Below are 19,856 nucleotides of genomic sequence, written 5' to 3'. Positions count from 1 at the left end.
TGAACAAGGCCTTAATAGTAACAATTATGTAATAATCTCATTGTTCCACCTAACAAGGAAAATTTATCCAAAATCTCAATATTAATTTTGTTGTTTTTTTTTGGGTGTGTATAGGTTGGATTTTATAAATTTTTCAAAAAAAAAAAAACGCGGACGAAGGTGTGTGGATGTTGGTGAGCCACCACGTTGCCAGCTGGCTGTCGGACACTGCTTCTTTCCTCCCCTAAAGATCTCACAACAACAACAACACTCCTTTTCTTCTCTTTCTATTTCTCATACCAGCACGTGACTCACGTCCTCCTTTTCAATTTTCTCAGATCATCTTCAACATTAACAACTCTTAAATAAAAATCATAATCAAAATCAAAATCAAAATCAATAATAATTAAATCTTCCATTTTTCATTTCTCTCTTCTTTCATCTGGATCCAATTTCTCATCAATCTTCCGAATTCTACATTTTAGCGAACTTCGAATTCTCCATTGAAGAATCTTCTCAGTTTTCTCTCTCCATTCAAACCTGATTCTGAGGTAACATTTTTGTTTGTTTTTTTTTTTTTAATTTTTTTGATTTCATAATCTAGGGTTTCGTTGATTTGATTTGGGGTTTTATTTCTTGAACTATTTGTTAAAATTGTTCAAGATTATAACGACCGATTTTGTTGCTGGAGAAGGATTTTAATGCGCCTAATCTTGATTGATTGAGTCAGATTTGGTTGATAATGTGTTGTTTATAATATTTTAATTGTTTTAATTACTCAAGATCGTATTAGGGTTTTAATCGTTCTGCTGTATTTTTGGTAACTCATTAATCTTTAGCTATTTCGTTAGATTTTTCGTTTGGAAGAAAGCAAATTTGTTAGTTTAATGCTTGCGAACTACTCGTATCTGGTTTCGTCGTTGAGGGTCTTTTGATCAATGGCGATTATGATGTTGTCTCATTAAAGAAAACTAATTACATTTCGATATCTGGTTAATGGGGTTACAATTGTGAACTTAATTTTGTGTACCACTTAAAGATTCTTGTTGTGTATTCTGTACTTCTATGCATTAGATTCCACGGGCGATAATTAAGTATCCGTTCATTAGGCTAAATAGTTGCGCGGAGAACTCTAGACATTCGTATAGGTTTTCAGGTGATGATTCATTTATGATTAGATGGGGCAATATTACAATTGTGTTTTGCAGTAAAATTAGAATCACTGTGAGCAGTAAGTTGTCATTGCGGGAAGTTTGTTGCTTCAAATAGTGGAGCATTTTTAATTATACTATAACTAAATGGAAAAGGATTATAATGAGGCTAGTTACTTGTTGTCTGTTGCTGACCTTTGTGTTACCTGCAGTTTAGTTTGAAAGTTTGGTAGACATTTTTACAAATTTGTGATTTCAGAAATCTTAGGGCAACATTATTATGATGTCATTCTGTCGAGCTACCAATGTTAGGGGTTATTTGCATATTAAATGATCGCGCCACAAATGTGTAACATCTATTAATAATACCCTATATGCAATTCTTGTAATTTCCGTGAGTAGTATTCTTATATCATATAGTTCCGGTGTTTTTATCTAGATGAGACACTTCTCTTTTTATGCTTGTTAATGAATGCTTCCAGCCATTAATATTTTTAGTTATCAATAGGTAAAAACTATAAAAAGTTTATATTCAGAAGATATATACTGAGACGGATCTAAAAAGAATCCTCATTAATATCTCTTTCCTTAAGTATAAGTAACCAAAAATAGAGAAAGTAGAGTAAGTGTATTATTTATGACAATTCCAAACCTATCGTGTAAGTTAGATATTTCCAAGAACAATTAATTATTTTTCTAGAAGAATATGCAGACAAAGTTTTCTTTTAATCATTTCAATGTTATTCTTTATGGAGGGTCTACTTAACCTTTGGCTCCTAAGAGTGAAAAAAAAAAACTAAACTGGGAAATTTTCTATAAAATATGTTGTCATGTTCTACTGCATTACTATCATGTATGGCGGTTCTTTAACCAGCACAAAGATTTATTATGATCTGTATTCGGTCAGGCCTTTGATTTAACCGTGTAAAACATTGCGAATGATATGCCAACCTCTAATTTTTCGAATTGTGATTTGTGTTTGGAACTTGTGTGCTTCATATATATCCTTTGAAGAGGTTAGTGGCTAATTGTTATTGTTTTTCTTCCTAGTAGTGTTCTGGATGTAGCTTTGGGATGAAAGTTAGGTCAGAATGATTTAGAATAGACTTTATTGCAGGCACTGAAAGCTGGGTACTGGGTTTCGAATGTATTAGGTCATCTGAAGAGGATGTTGCAAATAAATGTGTATCAACTGAGTTAATTAGCTGTTGTTTTCAGGAATGTTTGTTGCTTCCCTAGATTCTGATTTACTTTTATGTGCATTGGATGCCAACCCTATTTTGTTGCCTTTACCAATATAAGTGATGGGAGGGTCTAATTTATAGTAAAACTGATTTGATTCTGTTATCTGAAATGCACAGGCTGCATGCCTCAAGGTCATGGGATGCAAAATTAAGCCAATGATTTGTTGTTTTGATACCACATCTGGATGGGAAGGGGTTTTTATGGGGTAATAAGTGGGGGTGAAATGGTTTTGCATTCCAAATATTTGACAACATGGAAGAGACACATGATGATACTGGGCAAACAGAACAGGGGTCTTCTAATTCTACCTGGTGGGATTCAGATTTTGTGGAAGATTTTGGATCGGTTTCTTTGACTTCTCAAGAACGTAAGGAAGCCATTAGACACAATGAGCAGGATGAGCAGTTCTCTGAGACAGCATCTCAGATTCTCTGGAGCACTGGAGTGCTCTCTGAAGCTATTCCAAATGGCTTTTATTCTGTTGTTCCGGTAAGTAGCTTTGCTTTTATCTGTTTTTTCATCTGCTTTTATCATTTTATGTTATTTTAAAATGTGTTTTAGGTATAAAATTTTACAACCGTTAATACATTGTTTATAGGTATTATTAGTGATGTTGGATTGTTGGTTGCCAGGGAAAAAATGATCCTTATGTAGTTTTTTTTTTTTTTTTTTTTTTTTTTTTTTTTTTTTTTTTTTTCTTATTTCTATTTTTTATATTGCATGAATGATGGTTAGGTAAGGAAATTACTCCCTATGTTTTTTTATTTGCATCAATTGTAAATGTGCGGAGTTTTAGTAGAATGAATTTGGTATAATATAATAATGTGAGTGGATGAATAATTTATTATGGTAAAAGTAATGTGGGGACTATGAAAGTGAATGTATGTGTGAGAGAGTAGTGGGGACCATGAGAGAGAGAAATAATAAAATATAGTATAAAGTTACCATATATAGAAGTGATGCAACTAAAAAATAACATCCATAAAGAAGTGATGCAAATAAAAAAAAAAAAAAAACGGAGGGAGTAAGATTTTTTCAACATGATTGTCACCATGGTGATGAGACTTAACATATTGATGCGTTATGCGTTGCAGGATAAGAAGCTTAAGGAGATGTTTGATCGTCTTCCTACGCTAGATGAGCTTTCTACTTTGGAAGCTGACGGCCTCAGGGCTGATATAATTCTTGTAGATGCCCAGAGGGATAAGAAACTTCATATGTTAAAGCAACTTATCACGGCTTTAGTAAAAGGATTAAACTCAAATCCGGCTGCTATAATAAAGAAGATTGCTGGATTGGTAAGCACTACTTTACATTATTGTATTGTCACTCCGACCTTTTTGGCTTTTGTCTTGATATTTATCATTTTATAAATATTCTAGCCTATAATTTATAAACCTCTCTATCTTTTGGGTAGTTGTTTGTTACACCCCCCCCCTAAAGAACGACCCTTTTGGGCTGATTTTGCCGGTATTAAGAAAGTTGAATAAAAAGAAATAAAAGTACATTGGAAAGATAAATTTACATGGGGTTTGTAAAAAGTAGAGAGAGATAGTAATAATAGTACATTAAAAAACAAAGTTTTATATGGGAAAGCTAATTTTGCACAAATATTGTTGCAAATTGGTGGGTATTTTAATGCAAATAGGATGATCATTTTGGGTCTAGAATTTGGTCACAAGGGTCGAACTTTTGGGGATGGAGGGAGTATTTCTCATTATTGTTACAGTTTCATTTGCTTACACAATTCTTTAAATTAATACTCTCATCCTTGGATGAGGTGAACCAACATGCCGCTGGAAAAGGAAAATTTTCCAAAGAAATAAGAAACAGGCAGCCCTACCTTTGGCATCAATTATAATATCACTTCTTTCACCATTACTTTCGAGATTGCTATTTTCAACCATTCTTTGTTATGTATTCACCATACTACTGTTTATTTATCTGCATGATTTTATATTATGTCCTTAATTTCTATTACAATCTTCACATTGGTCTAACAACAACAAAATCAAAGCCTTATTCTCAAATGGATGGGCTGGGCTGGGCAGGTCAGTTGAAAGGAGGAGGTTGATGAAAGAGAAGGTAATTGATGCAAGGGAGAGAGGTGGATGAGAGAGAGGGAGGTGACGACCTGATTGTTAATGTGAGAGAATGAGAGGAAAAAAGGAGGTGGGTGATACAAGTGAGGGAGTTGGGTTTTGTTTTAAGGTTTGCTGGGTGGTCGGATTTGATGAAAAAATATTGAGTTAAATAATGGTCAGTAGTTCGGTTGATGCAGTAGGGTGTTTAAAAGCAGCCATAATTTTGGTTGGTTATTTTTATTTTTTATTTTTTTTAGTTGTCGGTATTCTATGGCTGTGTTAAGAACTCAATCTGTCAAATTACCCAGCCAACCTTAAATCATAAACAGACCATACTTTAAACTTGACCAGATTAGAAATAAAAAATCAAAATAGATATATTTTCTAGTTAAGTCGTATTACTTATTCTTGTTAAAACTACATCAGATCAGATGAGGCCATACCAAATCAGAAATATTACGACCATCCACATTAAACAGTAGTATGAGAATGAGTTAGACTAGAAATGAAAACTAATAAAATCCACAGATGAGACTTAGACCAAATCTGATCATACTAGGCCTGACCAGAAATTGAAAAATTCAGACGAGAATACATCAAATAAGGTGATGTGAACAAAACCTTGATACCTATGGACATCTTAGCGGTAAAAAATCCCTGTTGTTTGAAGCATGACTTTTTGTTGTGATATGAAATGCCCATATGCTCTGAATTTTCACCTTTGCCTCCTCTTGTGAAGACATCAGATGGCTGATGTAGCCATAAAAATTTAGATCATAATCAGCTTATTTATGTGTGGCAATAGTGGTCTCCTGTCATGGACGTCTGTGTTTGATTTGATAAAGGCTCTAGTCAGCAAAGCTAAATGACCATGGATTCTTTCTTAATGTTTCCAGCTCCTGGTTTGGTGGCTGGGAAGGTAGAGTTTTTATTGGTCCATAGGCGGCACTGATGGGAGTTTGAGGGATTTTTTTGGTTTGAGTGGTGGAGCAAGCTCAGAATGGAATTGGGAAATGTCATTGGAGCTTTAGGATGGTGGAAGTGCTGGTTGGTTGGACATAGACCCGATCAAGCCAAGCCCGGCCCGCTGGCTTCCATAAAAACCCTGGTTTGGTCAGAGTTTTGGGCCTTCGCTCGGCCCAAATTTCAAAAAATAAAACTGGGTTGGGCAGCCCGAAAAATCAATTTACAGTTAAAATTTGGGCCCAGCCCAATTTTGGTCCACAAAAGCGGGTTTGGGCACGGTTTTTTTGGTCCGATGTTGGGTTGATTTTTGGGCCAAAGCCCGTCCCGTCCCATGATTACCTCTAGTCAGACATGACAAAGGTAGTGGGGGACTGTCGGTAGTGCAAATATGCTGCATCAGCTTGTAGTTATATGATCATTCAAATTTTCCCACGGTGTTAATGCATTGCTCTAGATTATATTGTCTTGCTGGTCACTTAGCATGGTGCTTTTGTAAACTTCTAAGAACTTGTTTGTTTAACCTTAAAACATCCGGGAAGTGAAAATTCATGGGAATTTGCAAATGGGGTTGCTATTTGGCTGATAACATAAAGTGAAAATGGAGAAATTGGAAATTTATGGGAATTAAAACTTCCCACAAAATAGGAAATAAATTACCCACCTCCCCCTTGGTCACATAAATTACCCACCTCCCCATTGGTCGCATAAATCACCCGCCTACCCCTTGGTCGCTTGAAATTCCTATGAATTACAAATTTCTTAATGACAACCAAACAACTTATGGCTTTTTCCTAGGACTCGTGTGAAGGAAATAAATTTCCATGAATTACAAATTACCTTATGAATTTTAGTTCCCATGTCAACGAAAAAAGCCCCAGGTTTTGCTTTTATTACCCTGTTGTGCTGGTTCTTGTCTGCAAATTTAATTTTTGAGTATGTTTGTGTGCCCGTAAATTTTGTAGGAAATTGAAGACATAGAATCTCATAGAAGATAGGAAAGGGGCATTTTGTTTCACATTAATTTTGTTTAATTTTACTAATTGCATCTTGTCAAGGTTTCTTTTTTTTTTTTTAAAAAACTTACTTGACTGTTGGCACAAGATGCATTTAAAGTAAAGAAATATCCACCAAACCAAGAGGAAGAAATTGCTTAGCACATATCTCAAGTTCTCAACTGGTCGTAATTCTCAAATAACAAGCCCTTCCAATCCCAAGATTTTCTTTATGCTTCAGAATAAACCCACCTTCTAAATTTTCTTGCATCACTAAACAAAAACCAAATACCAAAAAAGACACTCAGCAGCAACATCAATGTGTGGAAATTACTTTTGAATCATAGAATGCCGATGCAAATTGCTGAATTTCAGCATGGAAATTGGTGCATACCAGAGTTACTTGATAAGATATATCATTTAAATGGAAAAGGGCACATAAGTCATATGAGTTCAAAGGAAAAGTTTCTTTTGTACAAAACTAGGAGATTACATTGACAATGAGCTTACTGGTTTTTCTCTCCAATGCAAGAGAACTATGTTCTGGCTTATAGATTTTCCTCATTTAGCTGGCATTTTTATGTACATAATTATATAGCCCTGGTAATGTGATGCGTTTTTTTTTCCTAATTGTGCTCCTCAGCTAGTTTCTTCTATTGATTTTATATATTGATGGTAATAATTCTGCTTCAATGTAATGTGTGTGTGTGTGTGTGTGTGTGTGTGTGTGTGTGTGTGTGTGTGCGAGTGTGTGTATATATTCAAGATCTTGATTGTTTTCCCCGCCATGTAACTGATATTAATTTTCTTCCTACTGTTACTCTGACAGGTTTCTGATCTCTATAAACGTCCTAATTTGGAATCTAGTCCTGTGAAGTCTCTTCTAGAGGAAGCTTCTCAAGGTTCCATGTCTCGTGGGGTTCAGTTGCTTGGTCAAATAAAGAATGGTTCATGTCGTCCTCGTGCAATTTTATTCAAAGTTCTGGCAGATACTGTTGGTCTAGAGAGTAAGCTTATGGTGGTATGTTACCCTCATCTTGAGACTGGTTTAGAATTCTTTTCTCAATGTTGTCTTGTCTTAATTTATCTAGTCTCTGTTAACATTTTCTTCTTCCAGGGATTGCCCAATGATGAAAGAATTGAGTGTGCAGATTCATCTAAGCATATGTCTGTGGTAGTAGTATTGAATTCAGTGGAACTTCTGGTTGATCTCATGAGGTTTCCTGGTCAATTGATTCCTCGATCTACCAGGGCTATTTTCTTAACCCATATCTCCGCAGCAGGGGAGAGTGACTCTGCAGAAAATGATTCGTGTGACTCTCCACTTGAGCCTAACAGTCCTATGTGTGGATTTTCGGAAAGAGTTGATCAAGAAAGGTTAGTTTGAGCTAGATTGCTATGTCCTAATATATGTTAAAAGTAATCTCAATTTCATATATTATTGGCAATTCAGGCTTTGATATGGTGTCCAGAAAGGTTGTATGTTACGACTATGTATTGCAATTAAGTTGTGGTATATGATTGTTCATGATTGTGAATATTTTAGATATCCTTGAATCTCCTACTTGAACAAGTGGAGTTATTTGTTTTAGAAAATGTTGTTTCCTTGCCAGTTTTTATATTTTCTTGTATTGAGAATCTGCATCTTATGTTTTGAAAAGGATATTGAGATATTCAGACATTGATGTTGCTGCTAAAGGTTGTTCTATTTTGGAAGAAAGAAAATATTGATGGTGTGGTTTTATAAAGCGCGCCTCACTCCCATGCTCTAGGAAATGGGCTTTAGCTAGGCGAGGCTCGGTCACCTACGAAAGGCGCGCGCCTCAAAGCGCCTTTTGTAAGGTGCGCCTTTGCACCTCAAGGAAAATAACTAAGATTTAAGTTATAAATTGAAGAATGGTTGACATTTTTTCAAATTCAGACTACCTTAGCTTTAAATATATCATTATTTAATTTATTATGAATTTTTTTAATTGGTATTAAGTACAATCAAAGAAAAAAAATTATTTGAAATAAATATATAAATACATGCGCCTTGCATACAAAAGGCGCGCGCCTTCGCCTTGCGCCTCACGCCTAGGCTACAAGGACCATTTGCGCCTTGGTGCGCCTTTTAAAACTAAAGGTTTATTTGGAGCATATTGAAAACTTTAGGGTTCAAAGGGTTTGTTTTGTGAGGGTTATAGTTTGTTGAGCTATGTGTTATTTATTACTACCTTCTCCTGGTTTTGTGGATATAATTATATTTCTAAAGCATTGGTGTACACTGTCAAGTAACTGAACAAAAAAAAAAAAACTGCACCTGGAGGGATGGAATATGTATATCTAGTTGTCAACTTGGGCTGTGAAAGTCTTGGAAATAATTATTAATATGGGGAGGTGTTCCTGGAGAACCTGTGATGATTTGAATAGCCTGGTGCAATATTGCAAATCTGCAATGTGTAAATAAACTGATCAGGCTACTAAGAAGTTTCTTATTCAGTTTGTAAACCATTAATCAATTGCCCATCAGATACTTTTTTTTAAACTCCTGTGGTTGTTCACAGAGATCATTTTCCATTCAATTCTAGTATTCTACTGAATGTTGCTTGCTCTTGCAAACTCATTTTGTTCATGTTATTTTTACCTTCCTCCATTCAAGTCCTCTTTGGCCTCCTTTGAGCATCTAACATTTCAGTTGTTTTAAGACTTTTAACTCTCCTCTGTCCTTACTGGTGTATATTTGGGTTGATCTAATCGTCAACATTTGCAACCTTAGCTTCATATTTTATTTCATAAATTGTAGTAGTTGCTTAGGTATGCTTTGAAAGTTGCTAATTTATATATTAAAATCTAAAACTAATTGTAGTTTCAACATGATTATGTATAGTTCTGCGTCTTGCATCTCTTAGCTCCATTCAATGTATGCAACATAAAGGAAAGGGTTGCTCCATATCGACACATAGACATGGTTGCTAGATACATTTTGTCAATGTTCTTTTATTTGCTTCAGTGCAGAGAAAGATGATACTGGTCAATTCGCGAGGAGGTTTGATATGAATGCTGCTGGTCCTTCGCTGCAGAATAGAGTGCTTAGAACTGCTACTCTTGAAAGAAGATTGAGGTATTTGATCCGTATCCATCTGCTTCGACATTTTATGCCAAGGACTTGAGCCTCTCTTAATCTCTCTCTCTCTCTCTCTCTCTGGGGAAGGGGGTATGATAATGAATACATATACCAATCAAGGATTTGTGTGTCTTCCTAGTTCAATTTTTGCCATATTAGTGCTCAGGTTGGGCTGATTATTTAACAAGCCTCAGTTTATCACATAGTGAACCAAACATCGCGACTACATTTTGGAGACGGAGTCGGAGGAAGGTCATTGCTGAACAGCGGACTGCTGATTCAAGGTGTTCCTTGATTCCACTTCCATCTTCAAGTGTTGAGGATTGTTTTTATTTTTTATTTTTTTGATATATTTGTTGAAAATGCATCCTAATTCTGCAGTTATTGTTCATTAGGTTTGAAATTAGCTACTAGATTTTGGCTGTTGAAATCTTAAACTGTTTGGCATCCTAGTTTACAATCTTGACATCTATTGCGAAGGTTAATATTGGTTTGTGTAGAACTGAGATTAGTGTAATCGGTTAATGACGTAAATAAGTGATGGTTAATTACTAGATAAGGAGGTATGAAGACTTGGCATTTCATTTCTATTCGTCATATGTGGTTAAAATTATCTTTTGTCTTCTACTAAGAACCTTAATCATATTGATGAAACTAGATGGTGACCATTTGTTGATGGCATTACTTGGATTTGTTATGTTGTATCAGTTTTTTGTTCAGTCACACAAAATGTTAACTTCTTTTGTTGATTTGTGTGTATTAGCACAAGTAGGTTGTGCCTTTGTGGCATATCAGCTTTTGCGCTATGTTGTCTGTCAACATGATTTCAGTTTATGGAACACAAGATGTGATTGAGGAAAGTTAGCATGGTTTGCTTCTCATTTATTGCTTTCAAAATCAAATAGCTAGCTACTTTCTCAAAAAAAAAAAAATAAAAAAAAGAGAGAGAAGAAGTAGATACAGATCCTGTATCTTATAGCATAATTTATATGTTTCTGTAGTAGGTAAAGCAACATTTCTATACTGGCATTGAGAATGCAAGCCATGGACACACTTTAGGTTCATAACTAGGTTTTATATTTCCTTTGTGGTGAGAGCAGGGTTAAACTAGGTCTAATATTTAATGGCCAAGTACTTGGGACTTGGGAAAATACTTTTTTTGGATCATTTGCTAATCCTGATGTAGCCGTATATCGCCTCAGCAGAAGAAAGTCTCTGCCTCCAAACTCTCGTGTGACAGTTCAATAATACGTGTCATATAGTTATTCTATCAAAATGCAGTGCTGCACTTGAGTTGCCATTTTCCTTCTTTTATAATTTATGCTTTCTCCGATTAGGAATGTTCAACTCACTTTTCGTTTTTGGGTATTTTAGAGAATTTGACTTAATTTTATTTCATTCATTGTTGGCAAACCCTCTTTACTACCTTACCCTTCTTACTTCACACAGTTTACATCTGTCCACTCACTCTCTTGCCTTATCCACGTTTTTCTTATACCCATCCACTTTTTCATTCTTTATACTTAATTTATCCACCTTTTTCCTGAACTCACTCAATTTTTACAAACTGCAGCTAGGGGGCATTTGGTACAGGGTATTTTGGAAAGGGTAAGAGAATCAAAGGGTTGATTCCCTTTGTTGACGTTTGTAGTGATATTTAGGTCATTACCTTTACCTTCTCCATTCTCCCAAAGTCTTCTTCTAAGTTGATTCCCCACTCCCCTCTACTTTTAATTTCCTTTCCTTAGCCACCACCACACCACCATAAATCTACCTCCATCCTCACCATTAACCCACCACTGCTTACACCTTTTTTATAAAAAAAATAAAATAAAAAAATCAACATCAACCCACCACCACCGGTCCACCTTCAGCGGCATCGGCCTCACAACCAAACCCACCTGAACTCCACAAAATCCACCGAACCACTACTGCTAGCCTCCATAGAATCCACCCAACCACTGCCTATAACACCCCATCCCAACCCGAACCTATCTCCACCCTTGACATCCATTCACAAACCCACCTAAAAATCCACCCTCATCCATCAAAAATTCACCCCACCACCAATTATGCACCCCCACCACCATTACGCACCCCCACCACCTGAATTCCTGAGATCTAGATTTGAGAAAAAGAGTGAGAGAAAATAAAAACAGTGGGGGGGGGGGGGGGAGGGGGGAGATGATGGTGGTTGTCTTGTTGGAGATCGCCACCTCTTCGGAGAGGGTGGGGTGATGGGTGTCTGATGTTAGTTGTTGGTGATCCTAAAAGCGTGGGATAGATAACTGTGTTTGAAGTCCTCTAAGTGGCAAAGGTTGTAATATGGTGAATGATGATGATATTTTTGTTCCCCTTTCCCCTTCTTTAATCTACACAAACATATCAAAAATAGGACTTTTTTTCTTATAAATGCCTTATGATTGTGGTTAAAATGTTAGAAACAACCATTGGTCCTGAGTTCCTATTTGTATAACAGCTATCCATGACAATGATTTTCTTGTGATTAACTGAATGATTTCATTACTTGTTTACCATGCGTCCGTCCTCTTGTGGCCTTGAGCCCATGATATTAGTTCTTTCAAGAAACCAACTGCTGTACATTGCTTGGTTCTATATATTATATGGCCAAAACTGTCTAGTAGCTCTTTTTGTTATTATTTTTAATTTTTGTTAAACCTTTCTCTGTCATGTGATTAGCATCAGAAAAAAAAAAAAAAAAGGAAAAGGAGCTCATCTGTTCTTATAATGTGATAAGCATCTCTAATTTAAAGGAATGGGTCACATAAGTGTGCTTATGCTGTTCATTTGGTGGTATTTTATGTCAAAAGTATGTCTACCTTTGCTCAATGTCAAGTTGTTAGTCATTGAATTTTTAGATGTTATGATAGATATATATATGGCTTCTGGATTTTGCTTATCTATATCTATGTATTTTTTTTTTTTATGGTTGTAGTCCTGAGCATCCTTCACTCCGCGCACGAGGTCGGTCAATGCTTGGTGGTGAAAGAAAAACCTTTAGAGATTTTGCCGATGATGCTGGTTCATCAAGGTCTGTAACATCTAAATTCCACTCTGCTAAATGTTTGTATAGTGTGAAGGAAAAGCCTTTGAAACATGTTTTTGAGAATTAGAGGTATATAGTGAGGCAGAGTCCTTGATTGGTTGAATTTAATCCTGGTCTCTCTATTGGAATATGCTTCCTAGCGATGGCAGAACTTCTCTGTTTTAACTTCAGTAAAAACTCTAAAGATTTCATCTTTGAATTTGCTTAGGGATCTTCCATGGTTTGTAACATTCCCAGATTGTCCATTATTATAGCAATGGCATGATCTATCAAGGGATTGCATCTTGGAATGTTAATCCTAACAATGGCATAACTTAGCTGTTTTAACTTTAGTAAAAACTTTACAGAATTCATATTGGAATTTGCTTAGGGATTTCTTTTGGTTTGTACCATTCCCAGGTTGCCCATCCCTATCAATTTTATTTGAGGGAGTGAAGGTAGGAGGCCTTTGTTGATCAAAGATTTGTTTAAGCTTTATCAAAGTTTGCACTATTGTTTATTTATTCCCAAATCCCAAATCTCTGAATTTGCTTTCTGGTTAGGGGTTGTAAATAGTGTAATATCTTGGGATGGATGGTCTTAGTAATTAATGTGATACTTGTATACATCTCTCTCTCTCTAATTTATTTATTTATTTTTTTAACATTATTTCTGAGCAAACTTTTTTTTTTTTTTTTTTTTTATTTAAATTCTGCTTTTGATTCTTGTGTACAGATCAGTTGGTGTACCAACATCTGAAGCTCGTAGATTGCGGCGAAGGAGCATCAGCATTACGCCGGAAATTGGTGACGATATCGTGAGGTTTGTGTTTTCTGGTATCTAGTGTTTAAGCTTGCACATCTATCGGAGAATGTTGGTCAACTCTATCAGTCTGGGAAAATAATTGTTTTATAGTGAGGCATCAGGTACACGGGCTGACTTCATCACATTATACAGTGCAGGAAAAAGTTGATTAGTGTTTTAAGTGAATTGTGCCTGTATTTTTTTGTTTTTAATTTCATAGTTTTGAACAATCAAACTTATTGTACTTGTCTGGATTTCATCCAGATTATTATTGTTTCCTGGAGAACGACTGACAGTCATCTTTTGTGATGGATGCAAGTTGAGCTGTTCAGGCCCAAAATGCATTTTCTGTGATTATATTTCCTTGTATGAGCCAGACAAATAATAAAATACTGTACTGCCACTCAGATACATGAAATGCCAAACTGACATATTATGCCTTTTGTTTTATAGATTATTACTTGAACAATTTATGTTGTGGGTTGCTTGTTTGAGCAGGGTTCATAATAAAGAGAGTTGTTTGACCCTGGAAATCCTTTAGTTGCTTTATTAATGTTGCGGATATGGTTTACTTTCTTATGTATGTTTGTTTTTTATTTTCAGGGCTGTGCGAGCAATGAATGAGACGTTGAAGCAAAACCGTATTTTGAGAGATCGGGGTGAGGACAGGTCTCTTCCCACTTCGCCCAGCAGTATTAACGCTGGTGTCAATCCTGAGACAAATGTATGTAGGTTTCACTTTATAGTAGACTGTATGTATGTTGGTCTTAAAGGGGATTTTTCTTTGATATACAGTTTCCTCTCTAGATTCTATCATGTTTGCTACTTCATTTAATGTAAAGAATACATGTTTATTCTAGTGGTTGATATGTACTAACATAGTTGTTTAATCTAAAAATCTACCTTTATCCTGCCTTTTTGCTTTATATGTTCTTTTTTTTTTTTTTTTTTTTTTTTTTTTTTTTTTTTACTAACGAAAATTGTAAGTTGGATTCTGATAGTCAATATCCTATCTGATACCACATTGTTGCTTAAAATCTCTGTTTAGACTTCAAAATTTTATTTCATTAGTTTTTTTAATTTCCTTTGGGAACAGAGGTAAAGTGTTGGATGTGTTTTAGACCATGCTGCTTGAAAATCTAGTACAGAAAATTATGGTAGATGTTTCCTTGAATATATGATCAATCATACCAAAAAGAAAATGTTCTTGACAAGAGTTTATAAGACTATATAGAACTTATCAGTGTTACTGACCTATTTATCGTTCCACATTCAGGCTTCTGATTTCCGTCTTGGGAATCGAGATGAGATTTCTGGGGCCAGATCTGCTTTATATGCTCTGCATGGGGAGCAAAGTACTCAAAAAGCTGTATCACTACCATCATCTCCTCATCAATACATGAGTCGAGCCTTAGAAAGGAATATGACATCAGGACAGGCTCCAAGTGATGAAATGGTGTCAACATGGAATAAAATTTTGGAAGCGCGCATGTATCGTGACAAATCCCTGCTTCCTTATGATGAATGGAATATTGATTTTTCTGAGTTGACCGTTGGAACTCGTGTTGGAATTGGTAAGCCTTCTTCTGTTGTGTACTGGAGCTGTGAAACTGTCAGGAACTGCTGGCCACTGTAAATATGCTGTAATTGTGGTCCAGGTGTTCATGCAAGTCTAAGTTGTCTGTATTTGGTACTTTTAGGTTCTTAGCTGCATAACCATAGCAATGTTAAGGGCAAAAATTGATTAATTAGTCTAGGAAATGTAAGATAGATTGAACATGTGGATATTAATGTATAACGATGTGCCAAAGGAATGGTTGTGGAGGTTGACAGACCTAAATTTTGTAGTTGTGCAACTGGAAGGATATAATCAGACACTTGTTTGGCAGGCTTCATGAGTCCTTCATTAGGTTCTCTATTAGAGACCATATATCGACGTGTCCACTACCTTTTGTCTACATTATTTTGTTTGGATTCAGTGAAAAACTAATTGGCTTTGATTGTTGGATTATTTAAAAGAAATTGTTGAACCAAAGGTCTAACTTGTGTCTTGGTTGCTTTTATGGCATGTCTTTGATTGAAATCCTTATTCAGTCCATGGGATTACCATTCCTTTTTCTACTTGTCAGATTCAATGACTTGGTCAAAGACAATTATGTTGATTTTCTTTTACTACGGAGCAAAATTGAAGATGTAAACAAACCGAATTATTTTTAACGAAAAGTGACAACTTTCTCCACGGTTGAAGATGTAAACATAAATAGTATATGTGACTATAAATTTTGATTGAAATGAGTTCTTTTAACAGATTTTTTTGCTACACCATTTTATAAGTATTCTTATCGTCCTTTGTTAATTATGTCATCTTTCTTCATTTACTAGGATTCTTTGGGGAAGTTTTTCGAGGAATATGGAACGGGACGGATGTTGCCATCAAATTGTTTTTAGAGCAGGATCTGACTTCTGAAAACATGGAGGACTTCTGCAATGAAATAGCTATTCTTAGGTACTACATTTATTTATCTCTTTATGTTCTTGTTTATTTAGTGAAATCTAACACTTTTTTGTTTTTTTTTTTTCGTGTTGCCTCCAGCCGCCTTCGACACCCAAATGGTAACCATCTTATCATGTTATTATTGCATTTTCACAAATAATATCTGCATCTGGCTCTTCATTTGCGAAATTTGTCCCTAGAACCAAGTATAAATTGTAACATCAAGATCATCTGAGATAGGTAGGAGTGAGCCTTAGAATTTGGCTAACATATTAATTGGGATTTTAAATATTCATCTGGGAAGCCTACAGTGCTGTGTTTTTTAACATGATAATATTGTTACTACTGAACACTGTAGTTGTAAACTTCATAGTTTGTTGTGTTGTTATTTTCTCATTTACTATTGGCCTTTTCTGCAGTTATTTTGTTTCTTGGTGCTTGCACAAAACCACCACGCTTATCAATGGTCACAGAATACATGGAAATGGGTTCTTTGTATTATCTGATCCACTTGAGTGGTCAGAAGAAGAAGCTTAGCTGGAGGAGGAGATTGAAAATGCTACGTGATATATGCAGGTTTGTCTGGTTATGCTATTATATTTAAAACTATTTTTTGTCGTTCTTTTACTTCCTATTACGTTTGTGACTGATAGACTGATACTCTTGCTGTGAGACACTGAGACAAAAACCAAATTCCTCAGACATTGAATGGTTTACAGTTTTTTGCGTTGAACTTCAATTGAACTGTTACCGCTATCCAGACCAAATTATACAAATTTAAACTGAGTGTTGAAAATGGCAATTATGCTACTCATATAAGGTATGAATGTATGATGTAACAATGATAATACTTCTCAAGTTCCCAGGGTTGCATGAATAATGTGTTATATAAGAGAAAATAGTAAGGTATTTATTCTTCATGGGTCATTATTGCTAAAAAGGATTACTCTGACAGCTTAATCAAATGTCCTACTATTCTATGATTGGCATCTACATTTACGTTTGGATGAAATTATATCTCAAACGAGAATATGCTGTGTAATTGATGTTTTATTGTTGGCTTTTGGCTTAGTTTGGACCACACTCATCTATTTGGATTTGTTACATCTTATGAATGCAAACTTACCGTTGTTTCTGTGTGACTCTTACAGAGGGTTGATGTGCATACACCGAATGAAGATTGTTCATCGTGATTTAAAGAGTGCTAACTGTCTTGTGAACAAACATTGGACAGTGAAGATATGTGATTTTGGATTGTCAAGGATAATGACAGACTCACCCATTGGAGACTCTTCATCTGCTGGAACTCCTGAATGGATGGCTCCTGAACTCATTCGCAATGAACCTTTTACAGAAAAGTGTGACATATTTAGCCTTGGTGTCATCATGTGGGAGCTCTGTACTCTGAGCAGGCCATGGGAAGGTGTACCACCGGAAAGGGTATTTAGTATTTACCTTGCTAAGTTTGCTTGTTGGACCTGAAGAAGGTAAAATTTTGCCAACTAGTTTTGGTTTTGCCTAATCTGGACATTATTTTGCAGGTGGTTTATGCCGTTGCAAATGAGGGTTCACGTTTAGAAATTCCCGAAGGACCTCTTGGTCGGCTCATTACAGGTACACTTCTGATTATTGCTACATCTTTTCTTCTATAGCTTAGAGTTCACTGATTTGCCAACTATTTACTTGAAGTGCATGACATATAGTGAGCTATAGAAAATAGTTCTGTGGCTTTTGTCTGCCTCAACTATTTTGCCACACGATTAGTTTGGTTGACATATACAGAGTAGGTGAAGTGCTGAGCTGGTTTAATAGAAATAATGAAATAGAGTACATTTTATATGATTCTTGTTCTAATCTTTGTTGGACTAGTGTCTACTTGAAAAAAGATTAGTAAAAAACAGTAGCTACTCGACCAGTAGAAGTTTGACCTTGTTCTAATCTAAAGATTTGCATACTCTAGTCCATATAGAATGTTCACCATGGTTGAGAGTACATGACACACGAGTCAACTATCTTTGCTGGACTAATGTCAGGAAACAAAACACATGTAATTTTTCATGAATCTTAACTTCTACTATGAAGTCCCATGAACCATTGTTGTTTTGGAGTGGCACTGCCAGTAAAAGTCAATTGTTGAATACTAACTTGATTATATTAATATTCTTCATTTACTTTTGGCGTCGTGAGATTGTTTTGTTGGGACTTAGGAGCTCATTGTCTGGTTTAATTGTTGCAGATTGTTGGGCAGAACCACATGAACGACCAAACTGCAAGGAGATACTTTCCCGCTTGCTTGACTGCGAATATGCACTTTGCTAATTCACATCCTTGTATAGCGAGAGAATGTTAGTAGAGGAATAGAGTTGTTACCGTTATTACCATGTTTCCGGCTCTCTTTGTTGTAAACTTAGTAGATGATATTTCAAATTTTGAAATGGAAAAAGGGGAGATTATAATTTGAATTGCGAGATAATTACATCTTAGAGAATTTCACATCAGCAGTAAACTGTTGAAAAGAGTTGCAACTATAGTGAATTGCATACAAGTATATCACACAGACAAAAACCCCAATAAATTCTCACTTTCTCAGTAATGGAAAAAGATTGTCGTAATGTGCAGCTTGCGTGCTCTTTTTTTTTTTTTTCCCAATATTCTCACCCCCTTTCTTGTACGTTCCCTCTAATTCCTCCTTCCCTCATTTAAGCCCTTCTCTCTGTGAAATTATCAGTCATTCGTTCATGTCAAACCCTAAAAGTGGTATTCCCAAATCTGGCGGATTGCAGAGCACGTAGAATCTCATTAAACTCAAAGTATTGACGATACGTAGAATCTCATTAAACTCAAAGTATTGACGATAATTTTGGAAAGGGTGTTGGATATAGGGAAAGGATCGGAGATCTTGTGACCGCGAATGGAGTCAGAGAGATAAGCGGTGAAAGAGAGGAAAGATTTGCCAGAAAAAAAATCGATGAAATGGTTAGCGTATAGTTATCAAAATCCCAATTTAAATATCTAAATCATATGATTTTATGATTCATGTTTGTCCATACGATTCGATTTACGATTCTACCTAATTTTACACATTTCTTTTCTCTTACTTAGCAAAAACCTTGGGTTTAAAATATGCATACAAGGTTATTTATATATATATATATTGTCAATTATTGGTCGCTTAGTGGGTAATCAACTATTTTCTAACAATAATTATGCATGTACGCATAATCTTACGACTTTGCAATTTGATTCTGAAAGCCCCTTTCAATTCAAAGTAAAATCTCGATTTTGATAAATGTCGGAAGGAAAGGCGATGTCTGTTGATGAGGGTGGTGAAGTAGAAAGGAGGAGAGAGAGGAGGGACATGGTGGGGTTATAGGACGGGATTCACGGAAGTGAGGGTGATGGATTGTTGGGTTTTGGCGGCGATGCTGGGAAGGAGGTTGACGACAGGTAGACGTATTGGGATGTAGGATGGGAGAGAGAGGTTGAGTTAGGTGGTGGTGGTGGTAGGTGCTCTACATTTGAAGCATTGTAGGGTTGGGAGATGTGTTGGGGTTTGTGGTGGGTTGGAAGAGTTGGGTGAGAATCCCATTGAAGATTTTAGAGAGAGAAGGGTTTAAATGAATGAAAGAAAGCATGGAATAAGAGGGTAAATAGAAGAAGAGAAAAATCTAAGTTGATCTCTATAATACCCGTTATTTTTAATGTATTTTATTAAATATTAATTTAACTTGAAAATATTTTTTAGGATCAAACTATTTGATAATTGCAATATAAGTAAAACAAGTTTTAATATTGGGTCAATAAATATTTAATCCAAACGTAACCCATTTCACAATAAGGCCAATCATCTTATTTACTTATTTATTTGGGTCAATTATTTTACCATCATATCATTTCTTATAAGGTCTAAATAATTCTAACTTACCCTACTCTATAAATACCCCTTCAATCTCCAAATTTTGCCTCCTAAAAGGTCAAAGATCAAGCTA

General features: G+C 35.6%; 1 protein-coding gene across 3 annotated transcripts; it reads left to right on the top strand.

Annotated features, from left to right (window-relative positions):
* The first annotated feature begins 343 nt into the window (after positions 1-343).
* LOC145619064 (putative serine/threonine-protein kinase SIS8) lies at positions 344-18,365 on the top strand. 3 transcript variants are annotated; one of them, XM_081673662.1, is made up of 17 exons: positions 344-530; positions 2,492-2,864; positions 3,470-3,673; positions 7,247-7,438; positions 7,535-7,794; positions 9,410-9,520; positions 9,730-9,807; positions 12,480-12,575; positions 13,305-13,391; positions 13,977-14,097; positions 14,650-14,947; positions 15,756-15,879; positions 15,967-15,986; positions 16,287-16,443; positions 17,019-17,307; positions 17,409-17,481; positions 18,104-18,365. In XM_081673662.1, the coding sequence occupies exons 2-17, from the start codon at positions 2,628-2,630 to the stop codon at positions 18,184-18,186; spliced, it is 2,430 nt and encodes an 809-aa protein (XP_081529788.1). In that variant the 5' UTR covers positions 344-530; positions 2,492-2,627; the 3' UTR covers positions 18,187-18,365. The 3 variants fall into 3 exon arrangements, with proteins under 3 accessions (XP_081529788.1, XP_081529789.1, XP_081529790.1); XM_081673663.1 differs by lacking the exon at positions 9,730-9,807; XM_081673664.1 differs by lacking the exons at positions 9,410-9,520; positions 9,730-9,807.
* The last annotated feature ends 1,491 nt before the right edge of the window (positions 18,366-19,856 follow it).

This window comes from Chenopodium album, chromosome 27, assembly GCF_948465745.1.
Source record: "Chenopodium album chromosome 27, dcCheAlbu1.1, whole genome shotgun sequence".
Lineage (NCBI taxonomy): Eukaryota > Viridiplantae > Streptophyta > Magnoliopsida > Caryophyllales > Amaranthaceae > Chenopodium > Chenopodium album.
Note: the sequence above shows the minus strand (reverse complement) of the source record. Positions and strands in the feature narration are given on the sequence as shown.